This window comes from Impatiens glandulifera, chromosome 4, assembly GCF_907164915.1.
Source record: "Impatiens glandulifera chromosome 4, dImpGla2.1, whole genome shotgun sequence".
NCBI lineage: Eukaryota > Viridiplantae > Streptophyta > Magnoliopsida > Ericales > Balsaminaceae > Impatiens > Impatiens glandulifera.
This window is the reverse complement of record NC_061865.1, coordinates 59,905,078-59,927,062: the sequence shown is the minus strand read 5'-3', so window position 1 is coordinate 59,927,062 and position 21,985 is coordinate 59,905,078. Positions and strand designations below refer to the sequence as shown.

At 29.8% G+C, this 21,985-nt stretch overlaps 2 protein-coding genes across 2 annotated transcripts; one reads left to right on the top strand and one right to left on the bottom strand.

The window, feature by feature from the left end:
- The first annotated feature begins 6,787 nt into the window (after positions 1 to 6,787).
- On the top strand, positions 6,788 to 8,555 carry LOC124936272 (cytochrome P450 78A5-like). Its single transcript, XM_047476755.1, has 2 exons — positions 6,788 to 7,778; positions 7,943 to 8,555. The coding sequence occupies exons 1-2, from the start codon at positions 6,798 to 6,800 to the stop codon at positions 8,537 to 8,539; spliced, it is 1,578 nt and encodes a 525-aa protein (XP_047332711.1). The 5' UTR covers positions 6,788 to 6,797; the 3' UTR covers positions 8,540 to 8,555.
- Positions 8,556 to 16,865: 8,310 nt separating this feature from the next.
- Positions 16,866 to 17,865, bottom strand: LOC124935583 (acyl-acyl carrier protein thioesterase ATL3, chloroplastic-like). The gene is made up of 5 exons (XM_047476008.1): positions 17,637 to 17,865; positions 17,455 to 17,555; positions 17,256 to 17,365; positions 17,083 to 17,178; positions 16,866 to 16,988 (listed from the first exon to the last, which is right to left on the bottom strand). The coding sequence occupies exons 1-5, from the start codon at positions 17,852 to 17,854 to the stop codon at positions 16,866 to 16,868; spliced, it is 648 nt and encodes a 215-aa protein (XP_047331964.1). The 5' UTR covers positions 17,855 to 17,865.
- Between the last annotated feature and the right edge of the window lie 4,120 nt (positions 17,866 to 21,985).

Here is a 21,985-nt window from a genome sequence, read left to right as displayed (position 1 = left end):
ATACACAATTAATGTCACATTTATTAACTTTTCAGTTAAAATAAAAATATGATAAAATTTTTCATATCATTATTGTAATATCGTTATAAGTCATAAAAAAACTTTAAAAGTCAAATTTTTTTATTAATTCATTTCATAAAATCTAATTTAAAGATATTTGCTCTTCATATTTGTATGAAAATAATATTAAAGAAAACGCATCTCTTAATTTTAAACCCTCATAAAATCAAATTGAGCATCAACTAAGCAAATTTAAACAAGACATTTTTTTGTTATGTTAAGTTGCGCAACTTTCTCTTTTGTAGAAAATATATTTCTCTTACATTAGACCATCCTTTTATTTATCATAATATACACAATAATACTTTGTGTTATTATCAATAAAAACATTTGCCCCCATATTCGTGTTGACACATTTTAAAACACACATTTATGTGAATTAAATCCAAAAATTTTTTAATTAAGAGATTACTACACAATTCATATGTTATACTTATCATTAAATTAATAAGATAACTAATATTATGAATATTTAATTAAATAAATTATTTATATATTTTCCATATAAGAGATTAGAATGTTTATTCATATATAAATCAATCTTCACATAATCTCTATATAAGAAACTATAATGTTAAATCAATTAAAATATTCATTTTAACATATTATTTCTATAAAAATAATTAAAATATTTAATCTAATAAATATTCATCATCATGTCACATTATTTCTACAAAAGAAATCATAATGTTCAAGCATTTTTCGTCAAAACCGCTGAACATTTATTTTTGGTTGCACGTTTGCATCCGATGATGTCGGCACATATGCCATATCATTTCTCAAATCAATTAAGATTGTTCCTTGTAAGACCAAATCAAATAAGAACTTATTATTGAGATCTAGAACCAAATAGGCCTCTATTAATATCGCATAATTATGAGTCTTCTTTTTTGCTATACAAATTCATTCTACACAACTCTTCAACTTCTTGGTCTCTAGTTTTATCGCTATTACGATATTCTATTTCCTTTAATTAAAAGAATTTATTCTTTTTCCTTGACTCAACTATGTCAACAAACAAATATATACATTTAAAATTGATATCTTAATACAATAATAAAAAATGTAGTATATAATATATATATATATATATATATATATTCTTATTAAAATAATTATATCGCTTAACTAATTTAAGAAGGTATATATAATTATTTTAAAACTGAATCTATATGTTTTAATTTTAATTACTATTAATAAATATAACCATTAATTTCTGAAAATTAAAAACTAACCTTTTAGTTACTTTTCTTTCATCATTAATAATAATTTTAGTAACCAACAAATATTTAATTTAAAAGAAAACAAATTATTGTTTTTTGATTAATTTTCAAGATAACTTTTTGTATATTGAACATACAATTTTTCTTTGAAAAAATTTATGACAACATAAATTACTTATAAAATTAAGCTTTTAACAACATAAAATTGTTAATAATCAACATATATATATATATATAATGGGACAACATGTAGCTCACAAATAAACTTAACCATTTAATTAGGCACAAAACTTGTCGCCTAACGTGCTCGAACCCAGAACCTTAAAATGAGAATATCACATTTTGTTACTGCTAAGCTAGAAGAGAGGATAAAATGAGACAACAGATCAAGTATGTAACCCGTAAACACACTTAACCATTTAACCAGGCGTAGAACTTATCGTCTGATGGGCTCGAACACAAGACATTAGGGTGAGTATCCACCTCTTATTGCATATATATATATATATATAATTATAAAGTAGATTTTATCTTTTTTAAAATGAATAATTTCAACTTGTCAAAATGAGCTATCATCTCTTTTGCAACATTAGAACTCGTATTTATGAAACATTAAAGTCAAAGATTTTCGACGGTAAAAGCTACTAAATAAATTAGCACATGAAACATGTTTTAAGATTGTTAAAAATCTTGTGTATTGAAATAACAGAAATATATTTATAAATTGATATTACAAATAAATTAAATAAACTAGAATATACAAGGAACAAAATCACTAGAATAAAATGTTGATTCGAGACATGTGCTTGACACATTTCCCTTAAAACAGTTACACTGTCTCCTCTTGCGCTGGAGCTTATCGTAGATGGTTGTCTCCTAGGGTACAACGAATCTAGTAGTGATTCAGCACCGGAATCACTACGCAACTAACTTGACAAAGTACCTGAATCAATCACTAGGTTTCAACGGAAATACGACGAGTCAAGAACTCAAAAAACACTCGATTAAGAACAACTCGAAGAACACTCAGTTGAGTAAAGAACTCAAAAAACTCTCAAGAAAACAAAGAAAAACCTTTCGAATTCTAGAGAGATAATGAAATGAGTGAAGAAAATATGTGAAATATTTTATTTAAGAGTTTCAACATGAATGAGATATATATAGCTGTAAATTAAACCATCACAATAAATTCATTTATCAATCCAACAATTGATAATTCTTGCAACGAGTGTCAATTCTAGACTCTTGATGTTTCAAGAATCTTGGCATTCGATCTTATCCATTGACATTCGATCTTATCACTACATTAAATTTCACAAAAAAATTCAAATTTTAATTGGGTATGAATTTATATTTATTTGGATTAAATTGCATTTAATTTATTTATACAAATTCACATTTCCATTTAATTAATGGAATTAGTTTAGAATTCCAACATAATATTCTTCTAAGTGGATCGACACGAAGACAATGCCGATCAACAAGAGAGATCTAACCTTTATGGTTAAATTTTTATAAGAGGCATGCCAAAACAAACAAAGTTGATGAAAGACTGAATGACGAGGAAAGAGGAACTCGAAGAAGACTATATTTTCTTTTTATGTCCATTGAACATAAATTCGTTTTATATGTTGCAAAACATTGTGTGCATTTGTATGATGTGACGAAGGTTGAATACTTATGACAATTTATCTTGTTTACTATTAATCCCACATTTAAATATTTTCATTTTAACTGAAAATGACGAGTTAACAAGTGTGCGCTTATTTCCCCTTAGGAACACGTATGTGCCTAGATGATGGCACGGGTCATCATGTGATTGATGCAACTTCTCTTCTTAACCACCTTTAGAGATCTACTAGTTGTTCATGACAAACCAAAAATGAGATTCTTCGTTTCTAAGCATCACAAAAACCACATAGTTGATTGGGCTTCACATACACAATATTTGCATATAAATATAAGCATTGAAGGGTCATCATTCCAAATGACGTACTCGACATTTGTCTTCGCCTTGCTTCGAGACAAGGACGATCATGTCATTTAGACAAGAATATTTCTCGATCCACACAACGATAATGAGAAATGTAAGGACAAGAATAAAAATCCTTTACTCAAAATCATGTACATTTGTATGTTCTACATAGGACTAAATAACAATGTAACATAAGACATCTATCCTCGATAACGCATTCTATGTTATCCAAATAAAAAAGAAAAAAGGCAAAGAAGATATGCGATGTAAGAGTATATCCTCGATAATGCGTTTTAATCCATCTTAAAATGGAAAAAAAACAATGGTAATAAAATGTAACTTATTTACTACAAATAGCGCATTTTAAACCATTCAGAAAAAAGAAAAGAAACCTAGTTCACACTAGAGGTATTTCAAAAAAAAGAATATAACTATAGTTCACATTAGGGGCATTTCCAAACTAAAATCAACGCGTTTGCATCTTGAACTACGGTTTGACATAATTCTTTTCTCAATAGGATACGTAAACAACATTGTCTAGAGGGCCAGTTGTAACTATTCGTTTTTCCAAAAAATAATGTGAGGAGAGGTCGCCACGATCCCTCTCTCAAAAAAATAAGACAAGAAAAAAATAAAACGAATATTAGAAACAAGTACGAGTCGAGATGAGAGTGTCCCTTCGACGATCGTTTCAATAAAAACGCAAGCTCTTCAGTTATCTTGCATAAGAACGCAAACTCTTCAGTTATCTCGCGTAGTTAGTCATTGGACCATAAGAGCTTGAGATCAATACATTGTGTTCATCGATCCATAGAATAATGAAAACATATTGTCTATCTCACATAAATGGTCTTTACACCGTAATAACTTAAGATTAAAAAACTGTTTCCTCAGTCCGAGAGATGACGTGAACCTCGTACAATGATTCGTAATGTCTTGATATCAATGCTCGAATGAGATATTTACATCACCACTTAACATATCGACATGAGTTAAACACCAATCCTATATTACTTCACATATGAAGAAGACAAACATCTTTTAAGATCCAAACCTTTTGACAAGGCAACCAACGAGCACCGAAATCGGGGTATCATCGATTAATGTGGTCGCCGAGTTTTATTTATCCATCATTTTAATTATTTTCTAAATAAATAAAAACGAGTCGAAGTAGGACTATAAATCAAGTTGTTTGCAAATGTGGTGTCTATGGTGTTAAACTTGTACAAGTATTTCTAAAACTTGACCATAATTTCCAAACTTTTACCAAGTGGAACAATATTTAATAACCAACATTTTACACTCATTTTATAATTTAAATTTGGGCTATTTTAACCAAATAAATTAGATAAATGAATCAAACAAGTTAAAATGGATTTGAAACAAATTATATATTTTTTAATTAATTTGTTTGATGTATTTTGTAGGTAAAAGAAAAAACAAACTGTACACACAATGCATGGCTGACGGAACAATAGCCAGACCCCAAATTACCAAATCAAACCAGGCCTAAGGCTCCCAAAATGTGATAGTTTTCAAAATAACCTTTTTTGACGTTAACTTTCCCAAACTAACCTAATTTGTTCATTCATTCCCAAACTAACATAGTTTACTATTCAAACTCAATTTTTTTTATATTTATTTATTCTTTTTACATTTAAAATTCATTATATATAAAACTAAATTATTTATATTTTGATATATAATTTAAATTATTATTTTTATAAATTTGATTATTTATATTTTAATATATATATATATATATTTATATTTATATTTTAATATATATATATATATTTATATTTTAATTATTATTTATATATATAATAAATATTCCCTTTAACATTCTAATAAATAATTGATAAATACTAATAAATTTAAAATATTTTAACTATAATAATATAATAATTATATATTCATAAAAACGTTTTTAAATTTATCGATTATTTATTAAATATAATAACATTTTTAATTAATATTTTAACCCTAGAAATATGGTAATCTTTTTATAATATTTTATAAATAATTGAAAAATTAAAAAACGCGAATATTTAATTATTATATTGTTATGGTTAAAATATTATAAATTTATTAGTATCCAACAATTATATATATATATAATATAAATAATCAAATTTATAAAAAATAATTATATTTAAATTATATATCAAAATATAAATAATCTAATTTATAAAAAAAATAATTTAAAATATATATCAAAATATAAATAATTTAGTTTATATAAATAATAATTTAAAATATATATCAAAATATAAACTTTATATATAATAAATTTTAAATATAAAAAAAAATAAAAAAAATAAATAAAACTAAATTTAAATAGTAAACTAGGTTAGTTTGGGAAAATGAACGCCAAACAAGGTTATTTGGGAAACGTTCCCCCAAAATGATTAGGCATGAGCGTGTATTTGCCCTTACCTTCCTTTAGATATTTAAAAGAGAGAGGAATTGAATAAATAAATAAGATGTACACTAATATTCTTTTAGATTTATAACCAATTATATACACAAATTTTTTATTAACGTAATGATACAAAATTAGACACATATTTATGTTTGGATTTATCTTAAGACAGATGTTTTAGGATTGAATAAATAAATAAGATGTACACTAATATTATCTTAAATGGTCAAAAGTTTAAAGTAAAGACTGTAATGTGACATGCACGGAGATATAGTCATTTCTTACAACTAATCAAGCTTTGAACCAATAATATAATCTCTAAATCTCATTTGAACACGTTCAATATTTTTTTTCCCATAATCTTTGAGTAGTAAATTTTGTGACGATTTTAAAAAAGTCTAAATTAGTCTAAATCGACGTTTTTAAATTTACTTTAGTCAATTCTAATATTTTGGTTCTCGTCTCACTTGAGACACGAGAGACATGTGAGTTACGGAAGCGATTATCAAGTAAGGAAAACATTCTCAGGAAGGATCGATTTGAGGTTTTACAATTTGATAATTAACTATTTTTTTTTCTATTTTTTTATAATAAATATAATTAATTTTTATCTAAAGTTTTATCTCACTTAGATAAAATATTTTAAACAAAAAAAATATTTATTTAAGTTCCTATTGTTTTTCCAACTTTTTATAATATACATAATTAATTTTGATTTAAATATTTTAGATTTAGATAATTTTTTGTTAGTGAAAAAGTAGATGAAAAAGGAATTTTATAATAATTTTTTTAATATTAAATTACTATTTTTTATAACTTTTTATAATATATATATAATCTTTTGATTTAAAGATTTATATAAAACTTTCTTAAGTGAAAATAATAATAAAAAAATAAATATTTTAGATAAAAATCAAATAATAAAGCTTTTATCCTTATCTTAGAGATAACTAACCTATTTTAACTTGAGATAAATATTTTAAGTAATAAGTTTAATTCTTTAACTATGGTTAAATCTTAACAAAGGGGGGACCATCCCCTCTCCTATTTAACCGCCGTTTTCTCCACACTCTCATCAGCACCACCTAACAATTCTCTCTCCATAGTTTCCATAATGAGTCCTGAAATTCTCTCCCTGTTCGGGCCCTTGGCCGGTTACACTTCTCTACTGACCTTTGATTTCATCCTGTTTGCTTCTCTCTTCGCCGCCGTTTCGTTTCTGTTCCTAGCTCCCGGCGGTCTAGCATGGGCTCTTTCCAAGAGCCGACTAGGGTCCCAGCAGGGTTCCGCCATACCTGGCCCATCCGGGTTACCTTTACTAGGCCTTGTTTTCACTTTCACCGGCTCTCTCACTCACCGTGCCCTGGCTAAGCTGTCCGAAAGCTTAAAGGCCACCCAGCTCATGGCGTTTTCGATCGGTTTCACCCGTTTTATTATCTCGTCGGAACCCGAAACGGCGAAAGAAATCCTGAGTAGCTCCGCCTTCGCCGACCGTCCGGTGAAAGAATCTGCTTACGAGCTTCTTTTTCACCGGGCGATGGGGTTCGCTCCGTTCGGTGAGTACTGGAGAAATCTGAGAAGGATTTCGGCCACTTATCTGTTCAGTCCCAGACGTATCAACGCTGCGGGTGAGTTCCGCGCTGAGGCTGGGCTTAAGATGGTTAATCAGGTGAAGAGTTCCATGGCTGTAGATGGTCGTGTTGGAATCAAAAGCATCTTGCATTTCGGATCGTTAAACAATGTGATGATGACCGTGTTTGGGAAATCTTACGAGTTTGATCAAAACAGAGCCGAGTCTGCTCAGCTTGAAAGCCTTGTTAGCGAAGGTTATGAACTGTTGGGTATCTTTAACTGGAGCGATCATTTCCCACTTCTGGGTTGGATGGATCTTCAAGGTGTGAGGAAGAGATGCAAGGCTTTGGTTGACAGGGTCAATGTTTTTGTTGGTAAGATCATTGATGATCACAAGATGAAGCGTATGAATGATGACGGTGCTGTAACCGACGTCGAAAGCTCCGGTGATTTTGTTGATGTTTTGCTTGATTTGGAGAATGAGAACAAGCTCAGTGACTCTGACATGATTGCTGTTCTTTGGGTAATATATTCTTCTTTTTTCTTCTTAATCTGTATCCAAATTAAGTCGACATTGGAATCAGAATCATTAATTATAAGCAGCAGCATATGATATGATATGATGGAGTAAACAAGATTTCAATCTCTCTCTGACTTGACTGACGACTCTTTATTTATTTATTTCAGGAAATGATTTTCAGAGGAACAGACACAGTTGCCATTCTCCTTGAATGGATTCTCGCAAGAATGGTCCTTCACCCCGACATACAATCCAAAGCTCAGGCCGAAATCGACGCCCTAAACCGACCGATAACCGACCAGGACATCCAAAACCTACCATACCTCCAGGCTATTGTCAAAGAGACACTCAGGATGCATCCTCCGGGTCCTCTGCTCTCATGGGCAAGGCTGGCAATTCACGACACCAAACTCGCCGGCGGTCACTTTATCCCTGCCGGAACTACTGCCATGGTCAACATGTGGGCTATAACCCACGACGAGAAGGTGTGGGCTGACGCCGCCGTGTTCAGGCCCGAGAGGTTTGTTGAGGAGGAAGTTAGCATCATGGGTTCTGATCTAAGGTTGGCTCCCTTCGGCGCCGGAAGGAGGGTTTGTCCCGGGAAAGCCTTGGGTTTGGCAACTGTTCAACTATGGCTTGGACAGATGCTTCAGAACTTCAAATGGATGCCTGTCGAGGATGAAGCTGTTGATTTGTCTGAGGTTCTTAAGCTTTCCATGGAGATGGAACACCCTCTGGTCTGCAAGGCCGTCGTTAGGGCTTAGACAAATTTCTCTGTTTGAATTGATCTCAACCATGAGTTTGTAAGCTGTGTGTAGGGAAGATATCAGACTTTGTATGTCATGTGTTATGGATGTTGAAATAAAACGGAAGGAGATGTATGTTTTGTGGTGTATGATATCTCTATCTTTGGTAGTAATGGTTTCTTTTATCTCTTAAACTAAAACTATTTTTTCAAACTATTTCGATATAGATATTATATCAAACAGGAATTCTTCTACAATCGAAAAACTCGTTCCCATACTCAAAAAATATTCTTATAATATTTTTCATACATCAACTTTTATAAGTTTTAATATCACCTCATATATTTTACATTTTTATAAATTATATCAAAATATTTTAATATTAACTTATTATTTTAAATTTTATTATAAATTAATTATAAAAATTCAAAAATTACACTACACATACTAAAAAAATATACACCTAAAATAAAAATAAAAATTATTCGTACATATAAAAAGAGATAAATTTTCAAAATAAAAATTATTCGTATTTTGTTTATTATGGTAATGTATTTTGTAATTTTTATAATTATATTTTGTATTTTATAATTTATATTATTTATAATTATATTTAAATAAAAAATAAATTACAACACAAAATAAACATTATAAAAAAAATATTGTACAAAATAATAATAAAACAAACATTATTAAAAAAAATAAACATCATTAAATATTGTTTATTATTATAATTTTTTTAAATTATTAAAATTATTTTTTTATTATTATTATAATTTTTTAACATTATTATAATTTTTTTAAACATTATTATAAATTTATGTTATATAAAAAATATTATATAAATGAATTTATTTTACATAAATAAATTATATAAATAAATTAAAATAATAAATTATATAATAAGTTTAATTTATAAATGGTACCTAAATTAGTCTAGAGATTAAATTTAAAAAAATGAGATTAGTTAAAGTACAAATGCAAATATGAGTTTTTTAGAGAGAGAAAATAGGGAAAAATAATTTTGGGTTTAAGTATTGGTACAGTTGGAGGGAAAAAGAGGATTTGAGTATGAGTTTAGGTTTGATTAGAGATGGTTTTAGTGGATTAGATAATCTAATTTAATCTCATCAACAAAATAATCATTTTCAAATCCCTTTCCAAATTGGGCTTCTTAGGAATTGAAAAAAAATGTTCTAATTAGACTATCAAATTAATTAAAAAAATAATATTTTATCACAATCATCGTTACTATATTACATTTTTAAATTATCAAACAAAATATTAAAATTATTTTGTTTGTATTTGATACAAAAATTTCATTAACTTTAATGAAAACTTTTTTAAGATAAAAATTAATGTATAAAAGTAATTTTAATAAAAAATTAAAATATTGATTTTTTAAAAAAAATAAAAAAAAAAATAATTGATTTATATAAAACTTTTTTTAAGGGAAAATTTGAGGAGATGACCCTGAAATGCGGAAAGTACAGAGGATAAAAAAGAAAGCGCTGGTGACTCCTTTTACTGTTTTTGGACGAAAATGCCACAATTGCGTCACGCAACCTCATGTTGCGTTACGCAAATTTTTATTTTTTTATTTTTCAAAAAAATTTAATTATGAATTTTTTTTGGACGAAAATGCACCAGTTGCGTTACGCAATCGCGTCACGCAATTCCAGTTGCGTCACTCAATCGCGTCATGCAACCCCAGTTGCGTCACGCAATCGCTAGACGAAAAAAAAAATTGAAAAAAAAAATTAAAAAAAAAATTTAAAAAAAATCCGGTTGCATCACGCAACTAGAGTTACGTTACGCAAGAGTACAATTGTCATTTAAAAAAAAGATGATCATCAGCGCTATTTCAATTATACACCCACACAATCGGTTATTCCCCCTATCAGTTGGGTCATTTCCTCGAATTTTCCTTTTTAAGTTTTTAAGTGAGGAGTGGATGAAAGAAATGTTTTTTAATAAATTTTTAATTCAAGTTATTTAATTTTTTATCAATTTTTATAATAAATATAATTAATTTTGATCTAAAAATTTATTTGACTTAGATAAAGTATTTTTAGATAAAAGGGAATAAAACAATAATTTTTTTATAAAAAGTAAATAAAAAATATTTTTTTAATAAATATTTGGATCTAACTTATTTAATTTTTTTCAACTTAATCTTATGAATATAATAATTTTGATCTAAAGATTTATTTGACTTAGCTAAAATATTTTTAAATAAAAGTGAATAAAAAAACATTTTTAATAAAATGTAAATAAAAGACATTTCTCAATAATAATAAATTATTTTTTAATAATATGTATTTTTTAATAAATAAATAAATAAATAAAGTATTTTCGAATTTGTTGTACGAGAAAAAAGTATTAACGATGCAAATACACTTAATCATTTAATTAGGCGTAGAATTTGGTGCTTGACAGACTCGAACCCAAGACCTCTCAAAGAGGTTAGGGATATCCACATCTTATTGTCGCTATCGCACTACATGTTACTTGTTAGTAACTTTCGTGATAAGTTCGTCAACCTTCACAGTCAAATAAAACATATATGTTGATAGAACCTCGATCATTTAAAAATGATCGCTTTGAACGTTATTAGTTTGTAACTCTTGTGAATAGTTTATTAACATTCACGCCAAAATTAAACATATATGTTAATAATACAATGATCATTTAGACATGATTACTCAAAATAATCCTGGTTTGTAACTTGCATGGAAAAGCCTACCAACTTTCACGTTCAAATTAAACTTATATGTTGATAGTACATCAATCATTTATACACGATCGCTCTAAACGTTACTTGTTAGTAACTCCCGTGAATAATTTATTGACACTCACGTAAAAATTAAACATATATGTTGATAGTACTACGATCATTTCGTACATTACTTATTAAGTAACTCGTATGAATAAGTTTATCAACTTTAATGTCCATTTATGTCTTGTCTATGACATTAACTATGATCATTTCATCCCAACAAACATTAACCAAATATTATCGGCCGATAGTAAAAAAGTGCATCTAACACGAATAATCTATTGATATTCACGTCGAAATCAAGATAAAAGTTTATTCTCAGCAATATTTATGATCATTCTTATACCATCATCCTATAAACTTCGTGGATACATTGTTAAGATCTCTAAAAATGATCCAAAGATCAAGACCACTTTTGATAAAAAAAAATAATTAATTATTGTTAGGTTAATTACCAAAGAAAGATAAAAAAAACTATAGATGGATTCTCAGGAAAACATCGACAAAATGCTATACTCGGCAACACAAAGAAAACACTAGCATCCTCTAGGTTCTATATTTTCATTACCATTAGGCAAAAATATAAATTGGATGGAAAAACATAGTGTTAAATGTCATACTTGAACCTAAGTTTTCAAAAACCAGTTTGTTGTAATCAAACTCGATTCGAAAGAGGTACTTTGTAAACACTAAAATTTTACCTACATAATTTATAAATATTAAAATAATTATTTTAAATAAATAAATTTAAGATAATTAAAATTAAGGTTAAAACATGATTAAATAATTAATTGGAATAATGATTGTAGTAATTAAATCTCAATTAATTAAAATAAAGGCTAAGAAAGATAAATAAAATAATTTGAGATAAATGTTGTATTCATTTTATCTCAAATTAATTTTAAGAGGTCAAAAGAAATTAAAATAAATAATTTAGGATAAAGATTTTATCTGTTTTTATCCTAAATTAATTATTTATAAACCCCTAAAAAATATATAAAATAAAATAAATAGGAAAAATAAATATTATGTCTATTTAAAAGATTTTGTATGCTGAAAATAAAGCTAAAATATAAAGAAAAATCAATTTCAAACAAGCCCTAAGGCTGAAAAAGGATTGTGATCCATTGCAGAGGAATTAAAAGAAACTAGTACAGCAAACTTCACAGCCATTGGATGAGCGCTGAAATCTCATCCAACGCCCAACAATTGGTCGCGTCGCCTACTGCAACAAAAAAAAGACGTGTCCGCGAAAAAGTGGATCGACTAACGCGCGTCTCAACGTCGTTAGTCAAAACGTACACGAAGTGTGCATCACTTATGGAACGCGGACGGAACGCCCAAGCATTCGCGCTTTGGCCAGAAATTACATTGTTTCAAGACCCCCTCAACGTTCAAACACGGAAGAAGCAAACGCCGTCGTTTTTTCTCTGGTTTTTCTTCTTCCTCGCGACGAACTCCTCGAACGAAATTCAAAAGTGGAACTCTTCCGATACTCAACAAAATTGGCTGATTCAAAAGCTGAAATGATACCCAACATAGTGATCATACGCTTCATCATCGCATGGACAATCAAGTTAGATGAAGAATAGACAAAAGTCATTCATGGCATTTTGTTTGAAATTCGATCCACTTGATTGATCAACCGACCTAAAGAGACTATAAATACCCCTTAAGAAAACCGAAGAAAATGATCAGAATCTCAAGCCCTCAATCCACTCCATACGAAATCCATCATTTTCAAGTTTTTTCTTGAAAATTTTGAAACTTTGTATAAAGCTCAAAGACTCGATTCTAGGTAATCACAAAGATGCTAAAAGAGTTCAGGAGTGTTCTCCAACTCACTATAAGCTTCCAATCATGTTGTAATTTAACTTATGAATTCAAATTCAAATTTTCATATTTTAGTTCGACCAGTTTTATATATTGTTTGTGAGTTCAATTTCTTTATTGAGAAAGGATCCTAAGATCATTTACAAGCTTTCTGTCGAAACTAATTTGAATCAATCAATCTAAATCAAAGGTACCCAAATTTGATTTTTAAAATTTTCAAAATGAGGTTTCTATTCTTTAGTTATAACTCAAGAACAATGACCCAAAAACCTTACCAACACGTTTCTAAGGATGTTAAGAGAATATCCAAACTAATTCCAAGCAATCTCAATCATGTTTGATCAAAAATTAAATTTTTTATAAAAAAAAAAAAATTCAGTTCTTGAATTGGTTAAAATGAACACCTAATGTTCATGTTTTTTTGTCTATTTTGATCTTATGAGATATAAGAAAGCTATTGGCAAACTCCTCACACTCTATTAAACCCTAAAAATCAAAATCCTAGTTTTTTTCTTGAAACCCGTTTGATTCGAATAGGACATCATCACAATCGAATGATGCATCAAGATGATATTATAAATTATCATTGGGACTAGACGAAGTTGCACATGCCTTTGGACTAGATGAACCTGCATTTTGATTTTTTTGACGTCCGACCGAGGGTTCCACTTGAGTTCGATTTCTAATCGAGAAAATTGAAACTTCCCTTACACCCGACTGAGAAACCTCGCACCCGACCATTTTTATCATATGCTTGATTTTCGATTGAGAAAACAAGTTCGACCTAGTTTTTGACTGATCATTTCTAGCCCCGACCTAGAACTCCCCTACACTTGATCGAGGATTTCTAACCTCGACCGAGAACTCCCCGCACCTCGACTAAGAGCTCCTCGCATCCAACCAATAGATCTTAGCCTCGACCAAGAGCTCCCTTGCACCCGACCGAGAGCTCCCCGCACCTCGATCGAGAACTCCCCGCATCCGACCGAGAGGTCTTAGCCTCGATTGAGGATCCCACACACTCGATCGAGAGTCTAATGCCCAAGACCGAGGGATTTTAGCCTACGACCGAGGAATCAGCACCCTCGATCGAAAGGACCGGTCGGGGTTTGTTTGGTTGGAATTTTAGTTTAATTCTTTTTTAAACTTAAAAGTCCCAAACCATTTTCTAAATATCTAAAAAAGTGAAAATTAATTTCAAAATATTTTTAGAATATTCTTATAAAATTATTTTAATAAAGGCCTATTTGGATTTATTTTTAAATTTTAATGCCTTAAATTAATCTTTTCAGGTAACTTTCTCAATAATCATTGACATCAATCACAGATACCAGCATTTAAATATTATTTCATAATTTTATATGCATGAAAAAACATGTGCATGTTTAGAACTTGAAGAATAATTAATTAAGTAAAACGTAATAAAACTAAATTTTCAAAAGTTAAGATTTTATAAAGTAAAGACTATTATTTAACCTGTACGGAGGATATAGTGCGAAAATCCTTTCCCGGGCATACCAAACATCGAACTTAAAATAATCTCTAATCAAATATACATTTATATACGTATAAAAAATATTTTATTGATATTAAAATTAAAAATTAATTGGCGATTTTTTCATCAAATTAATAATCTTTTAACTTTTTCCAAAAAAATAATCTTTTAAATTAATTTAAAATAATTAATTTAAAATAATTAATTTAAAATACAGATTTTTTTTATTCAAATTATAATAGATTATTTAAATTTGATCATAAAAGTTAATGTTTTAATTAATTTTAAAATGTAAAAATATATTCTTATAAATCTTTTAAAATAATTTTTTATTAAAAAATATTCTTAACACACCAATCGAGAATAAAAAAATATAAAAAATTTTGAATCTCTAACTTTTCCAAAATAAAAGATTTCCAAGGTTACAAGGTTACAAAAAGTCAAAAAGTCAAGTATCAAAATAAAATAAAAATAAGAAGAAAAGGAAAATATTTGAATGAATAAAAAAAATTAATATATATTATTTTATTTTATTTTTCTTATGCATGGGACGTTTACTTACTAATAAATTTAAATTCATTCATATTATATTTATGACAAAACTAAACACATCTTATAATATATATATATATTCTAAATTAAAAAGTCTCAACAATCGACAACAAACCAGGCATTAGATAAGCCGATTACATTGGGTAACGGCTCAACAAGTCAGTTGGGTGGTCACTTGGGCCTTAGGATGAGTTTTGGTGAAGTGGCATGTGTAGGTAACAAGTCAAGTTTTAATCACTCAGTTCCATGCCTTATAGTCCAAGTTGTGATTTTTCAAATTTAGTCTTTTTTAGAATTTGTTTCCAGCCATTTTATGAAAACAAAACTTTTGTCGAGCTACCCTGGACGAATCAGGCCATGACAAGAGCTAAGCTTGGGCTTGATGGAAAGGTCATCCAGTTAGCTACAACTCTCATGTTTCTCATCAATGTCAAGACAAGTTGCATGTCCATGTATTTTCCGATAGAATGTTATTGACCCTGAATTGGACACGTTGGCTTACAGGAAACCTGTTGTGGACTGTAGGTCGAGCCATGGGCACTACTTGGTGTCTTTGGAAATCTAACTCAAAGATTTTTTCAATGATAGTTCACTTCAAATGGTTGAGTGAATCAAAAGATAGTTCCTCCTCAACAAACCTCTCGAGCCTGAACACAGCAGCGTCAACCCACACCTTCTCTTATCCACATCGTCATAATTAATAATACACTCCAACATTCAATTTTTGATATTCTCAAAAAGAACATTTCTTTATTTTAATATTTAAACTTCAATTTTTATTTTAAAAGCAAAATATTTATTCTCTCATGTTCTTCATGTTGAATCTCTAATTTTTTTTTTCAATTTCATTATCATTTTTCTATACTCTAGTTTATCTTTTTTAAGATCTATAAAAAAAAATATAGGTAAGTAATGTTTTTATTTGTATTTTTATCATTTTTATATTATTAATTTTAAAATTATTTATTAAATTTGTGTTTCTTTTATTCAATATTTATAATTTTTAATCGGGTAATGTGGTACCCGTCGGGGATCGGGAACTCGACAAATCGGGGATGAGGATAGAAGTAGAGATACCCGTCGGGTTCGGGGTCGGATAGTGAAATAAAAATCGGGTTCGGGGATGGGTATTTAACTACCCGTAGGGGTAGAGTATTCGTTGTCATCCATAACTGTGGGGGTGTCATGTTAGCTCTCTCCTTTAATAAAAAAAAATTGCAAAAATTAAATTAAACCTTTTTTCTTACTACATTTTTGGAACAAAAAATTCATTCAATATGATAATATTTACAAGCTTGCAACAAAATCTTATCATCAAACTTTCACGAATCAAGATATTATTGTGAGGCAGAACTTGAAGGTTTTTATAGTTATCAAAATTTTATTTTATGTTGACTATATTAATTTTTTTTTAATATTACATATTTTTACCGTTATTCAACGAACATTTTTAACAATAAAAACTTTGAAGATGAAAGTTCGCAATAAAATTGAGAATTATTCTTTTTTCCATTGTTTGACACTTTATTAAACAAAATTTAATTAAAGATATCAGTGATAATTTTATTAAAGATAGAGTTTTATATTTTAAAATATCGTAAAGTTCGTATCATTTTAATATATATATATATATTAAAACTCACCGAACTCTAATTTTTCAAATCCTTCTCCTGCTCTTTATAGATTTAGTTGGATTTATCCTCTTCTCGAATAAACTTGACAAATTTGGACCTCAAATCTGCTGGTAATCGAACAGGGCGATGGTTCTTGTCAAGCCAAACTCCAGACGATTTGGCTTCAAGAATAGGCTTTTGTTTTACAAAGAAAAGAAACAAATTAAGCATGATTCATGTTGCAGAACAAAAGATTTTAATCAACAAACATGCCTAGAACAAATTAAACCTCATAATCTGGCAACTTGAAGATGTAGTATTCAAAGTAGAATCTGTCTGCTGATGAATTCGATATTCTCACCTTCGTAACAAACCTGTCTCCACTCTAGATAACATATTGATTGAGGGTCGTTTAGATTAGTATTCAATTAAAAAAAAAACATCATATATAGTAGGTCTTACTCTTAGTGGATTGAGGAATTTTAGTGTCATCTCAGACAAGGCTAGGGCCTCGCCTGAACTAACAACGTCAACTGCGTTTATTCCTATCAGTCCCATCAATTCTTTTTGTCCTTTAGAAGTAGGGAATGGCAGAGAATTTATATTATATACATGAAAACACAGCAATATTTAATTGGATTGACTGAACAATGATATTTACCATGTTGACAATAACTTGAATACACGGAATTGTTTACGACACCAAATTGATCGAGTTCGTAGTCTCGCACTTGTAGCTCAATTTCATGGAACCCACGCATACTGAAAACCCTTTCATTCAGGTAAATTGCAGAAGAAAAAAACGAAAGCTAATTAATTAATTTAGGAAGAAAGTACAAGTACCTTTGACCACTCTTGAATTCTAAAGCTAGATTGTTACTACAGAAGACTTGAGGAAGAAAGGGCCGGAGAACTTTCCGGGATAGCGGCGGCGGGATGTGGCGAGGAGGTAAAGACGGATTGGGATTTCCAAAAGAACGGCGGTCACCGATCAACCACTTTGCCGTGGAAGATGAACTTGGAACTGTCGCCGGCAGAGCAGAGAGAAGACTTTGTGACATGTTTCTTCTTCCTTAATTTGATCCGTGGGTTGTCTTTCAAACTCTAATTTTCTCTTTCTCGGTGGTTTTAAATAGGAGAGGGGATGGGTCCCCCTTTGTTAAGATTTAACCATAGTTAAAGAATTAAACTTATTAATAAATATTTATCTCAAGTTAGAATACATTAGTCATCTCTAAGATAAGGATAAAATATTTATTATTTGATGTTTATTTTAAATATTTATTTTTTTGTTATTATTTTCACTTAAAGAAAGTTTTATATAAATCTTTAAATCAAAAGATTATATATATTATAAAAAGTTATAAAAAATAGTAATTTAATATAAAAAAAATTATTATAAAATTCCTTTTTCATAAAAATTAATTGTATTTCTTATAAAAAATTGAAAAAAAAAAATAGTAACTTGATCCAAATTGTAACGCCAAAAATCAATTATTCCCAAGAATTTTTTATCACTCGATAATCGCATCCAAAACTCACATTTCTCTCGAGTGAGACAAGTAACCAAAATGATAGGATTGACTAGAGTGTATTTAAAAATGTCGATTTACACTAACTTTGACTTTTTAGAATCGTCACATAATTTACTACTCGAGAGATTATAAAAAAAATATTTCACGTATTCAAACGCTATTTATAGATTATATTTTTGGTTCAAAATTTGGTTACACGCAAGAAATGGTTACAGCGACAATGTCTCATGTGCATGTCATATGTCATATGAATTTACTCTAAACTTTTAACCATTTAAAATAATATTATTTTACAATTTATTTATTTATTTATTTATTCAATCATAAGGCATCTGTCTAAAGATAAATCAAAACATAAATATATGTTTAGTTTTTTATCATTCTGTTATTAGGATATTTTTCTATATCATTGGTCTCAAATCTAAACCATTAAAAAAAACTCATAATACTTTCAAACAAGTGACGAAAGTTCGAAAACAAATATTCCCGTCTTTTTCAATTTTACAGCATAACCATACACACCAATAGATTTTACAACACAACATTTACAAACGTCTTTAGGAGTTTTTCTTCTAAGGGCTTCGGATAGGAATCACCTTTCCTTCACTTGTGTAGAGTTGTCCACCGAAATCTCCCATGTCCGGTATCTAAAAAAGATGTGTTAGTGTGCTTTTCTGATCTCCTTTTTGTAAGTTGAGCGAATCTCTCATGTTGGTCGAAATTGTTTTACCCCTGACCCAACCTAGTAGAGGTCAATCCTACTTTAAGGTTTTCCTCATAAAACATTCCCAAAACGCATCGGTCAAAAGTATGGTATGGTTCCTAGTTTCGCGTTACCGCCTTGAGAAAAACTCGATTGGAACGGTTTCATTGACAACAGGTGTGAAGCTTTTGACAACACCATGTATGGAAAACACAAACTCTTACATAGCATTAAAGGCGCGATTCTCTTTGTGGCCCTTCGGTCGTGTGGATGAATTGATCGTTTGTTGGTCTTGCCTCGAGGGTTCTTCGTCGCCTCTCTGCCTAGAATCGCCAAAGGAAGAAACTCTCAAGTTTTTTCACTCTCTTGGATCGCTAGAGGAAGGTCTGGGCAAATGCACGCTCATGCCTGATCATTTTGGGAAGGGTTTTTGTTGGGTCTGGACGCTTGACACGTCTAGGCCTTATTTGATTTGGCAATTTGGGGTCTGGGTGTTGTTGCGCCTAGACCTTGTTTGGTGTGTTCAGTCTTCTTCTTTTTTATTTTACCTGTAAAACACATAAAAAAAAAAATAATTAAAATATATATAATTTATTTCAAATCCATTTTTAACTTGTTTGATTCATTTACCTAGTTTATTTTGATAAAATAGTTCAAATTTAAATTATAAAATGGGTGTAAAATGTTGGATATTAAATACTGTCCCACTTGAAAAAAGCTTAAAAATTATGGTCGAGTTTTAGAAACGCATGTCCAAGTTTAACACCATAGACACCACATTTGCAAACAACTTGATTTATAATCCTACTTAGACTCGTTTTTATCTATTTAGAAAATAATTAAAATGATTGAAAGATAAAACACGACGATCACATGATCGATGATACCCCGATTTTGGCGCTCGTTGGTTGCATTGTCAAAGGGTTTAAATCTTGAAAGATGTTTGCCTTCTTCATATGTGAAATATTATTGGATTGGCGTATAAATCATTTCAATATGTTAAGTGGTGACGCAAGTATCTCATTCGAGCATTGATATCATGATATTACGAAACGTTGCACGAGATTCACGTCATCTCTCGAACTGAGGAAACGATTTATTAATATCAAGTTATTACAGTCCGGAGACCAGCTATGTGAGATAGCCAAAATATTTTCATTATCCTATGTATTGATGAACACAATGTATTGATCTCAAGCTATTATAGTCTGAGGACCAATATTGCGAGATAACTAAAGAGTTTGTGTTCTTATGCGGGTGGACGTCTTATACTTACATTAATTTCACGCCACTATAGTTCGTATACCAGCTGCGTGAAATAGACAATGGGGTTTTCATCGTTTCTCGAATCGAGTGGAAAACTAAATATATTAATATTACGCTATTGTAGTCTGTAAACCAGCTACGTAGATAACCAAAGGGTTGGCACCCTTCCTCAAGTAGGCGATTGCATCATTTTAACCTCACGATCCTAGTCTTGAATGTGTGTCTAATTAGTCTGAGTGTACGTGTCAAACTAGTTTGATTACTTGATAGAATTCGTGAGATAGCTAGAGGTTTGCGTCATCTTGGTAGATTAACGTCTGAAAATTTTTATTGATCTTATGAAGTGTAGTTCTGGGAGCTAGACGCATGATCACACAAAAGTGGTTTAGGTTGCGTCATTTGCACAATAAATAACTTACTACATAATTTTTTCAATTGATTCATGCATCGGTGTGGCACTTCTGTGCAAAATATATATTTAAATATTTATTTGGCGTACACATTTCAAAAAGCCCTAGAAATATGGAACCTAAAAGGTATAATCCTAAAGAGATTGTCTCAAATTATTTCATCATTTTTTTTCAATTTTTCAACTTTCAGGTCGTGATTACTTTTTATGTAGAAACATTTTCTATCATGATTTTGGTTTCTCTTTTTATTTGAAAATGTAGATGCTTTATTTTTATGAAAATGCCCCTGGTGAATGACTTTGGAGGGTTTCTTTTTTTTTTAAGACTAATTCTCTATTTTTTTGGAAATGCTCCTAGTTCTTGACTTTCTATTTTTTTTATTTTTGGAAAATGCCTTAACACTTTTTTAGGGTTTTCACCTATTTGTTTCTTTTTTATTGCAATTTAAAACGTGCCTTCATCTCTCTCATTTTAAAAGGATTCTGGATCAAAACATGTACGGAGTCTCATTTCGAGTGTATTGGAATTTCATCCCGCTTTCTTAATTAAATATGTTTTGTATTGGAGAGATTCTTCGTCATTCTCGACTTGAGAGAGCTTTTATTATAATTAGGGTAAAATCTAACCGAATTGGTAAAATCGTGTTAGTTTGAGACAAATCAAGACGTGGGTCTCAATAACATCGAGTGGTGATTTCAATGTCTCGTCCACTTTGAGTATTATTATATATTTTTGGCAACTCAGCATATCCGATAGAATCGGTACACGTATATTCTTGATTTTAGCAATCAAAACAAGAGTTTGGGTGAGAAATATGTGGTGATTTCAATATCTCAACCATGAGGGGAGCTCTTTGTTTTTTGTTTTTTAGCAGCATGAGTATATCTGACAGAATCGATACACTTGTGTTCTCTCTTTTGGGAAATAAAGACAATAGTCTAGATGAACACGTAGTGGTGATTTCAATGCATCAACATTGATGACTACTTCGGCTCACCTAATATTATTTTTTTCAAGCATCAAGTTTCTAGTCATCTTCCAATTTTTTTTAAAAATATTTTTTCTTTTAGGGAGTGAAACAATGTTCTTTATTCATGTGGTTTGAGCTTAGTCTTTGATTTTTTTTCACGAACTTCTATTTTCTTTATTTTTTCCTTTTTCAAGAATTAGTTGCGAGTACACGAAACGATGCAATCAAATATTCTTTGTTCGAACCGTCGAGAAAATTATCGAGTTCTTTTTAAACGATTATCAAAGGGACACTATTATCTCGACTCA

Bases quoted from the DNA above. Each gene is read 5' to 3' on its own strand.
- LOC124936272 (XM_047476755.1), top strand. From the start codon at position 6,798: ATGAGTCCTGAAATTCTCTCCCTGTTCGGGCCCTTGGCCGGTTACACT. The intron at 7,779-7,942 runs GTAATATATTCT...TATTTATTTCAG, and splicing joins ACATGATTGCTGTTCTTTGG to GAAATGATTTTCAGAGGAAC.
- LOC124935583 (XM_047476008.1), bottom strand. From the start codon at position 17,854: ATGTCACAAAGTCTTCTCTCTGCTCTGCCGGCGACAGTTCCAAGTTCA. The intron at 17,366-17,454 runs GTAAATATCATT...CTACTTCTAAAG, and splicing joins TTCAAGTTATTGTCAACATG to GACAAAAAGAATTGATGGGA. The intron at 16,989-17,082 runs GTTTAATTTGTT...GTAAAACAAAAG, and splicing joins TCAAGTTGCCAGATTATGAG to CCTATTCTTGAAGCCAAATC.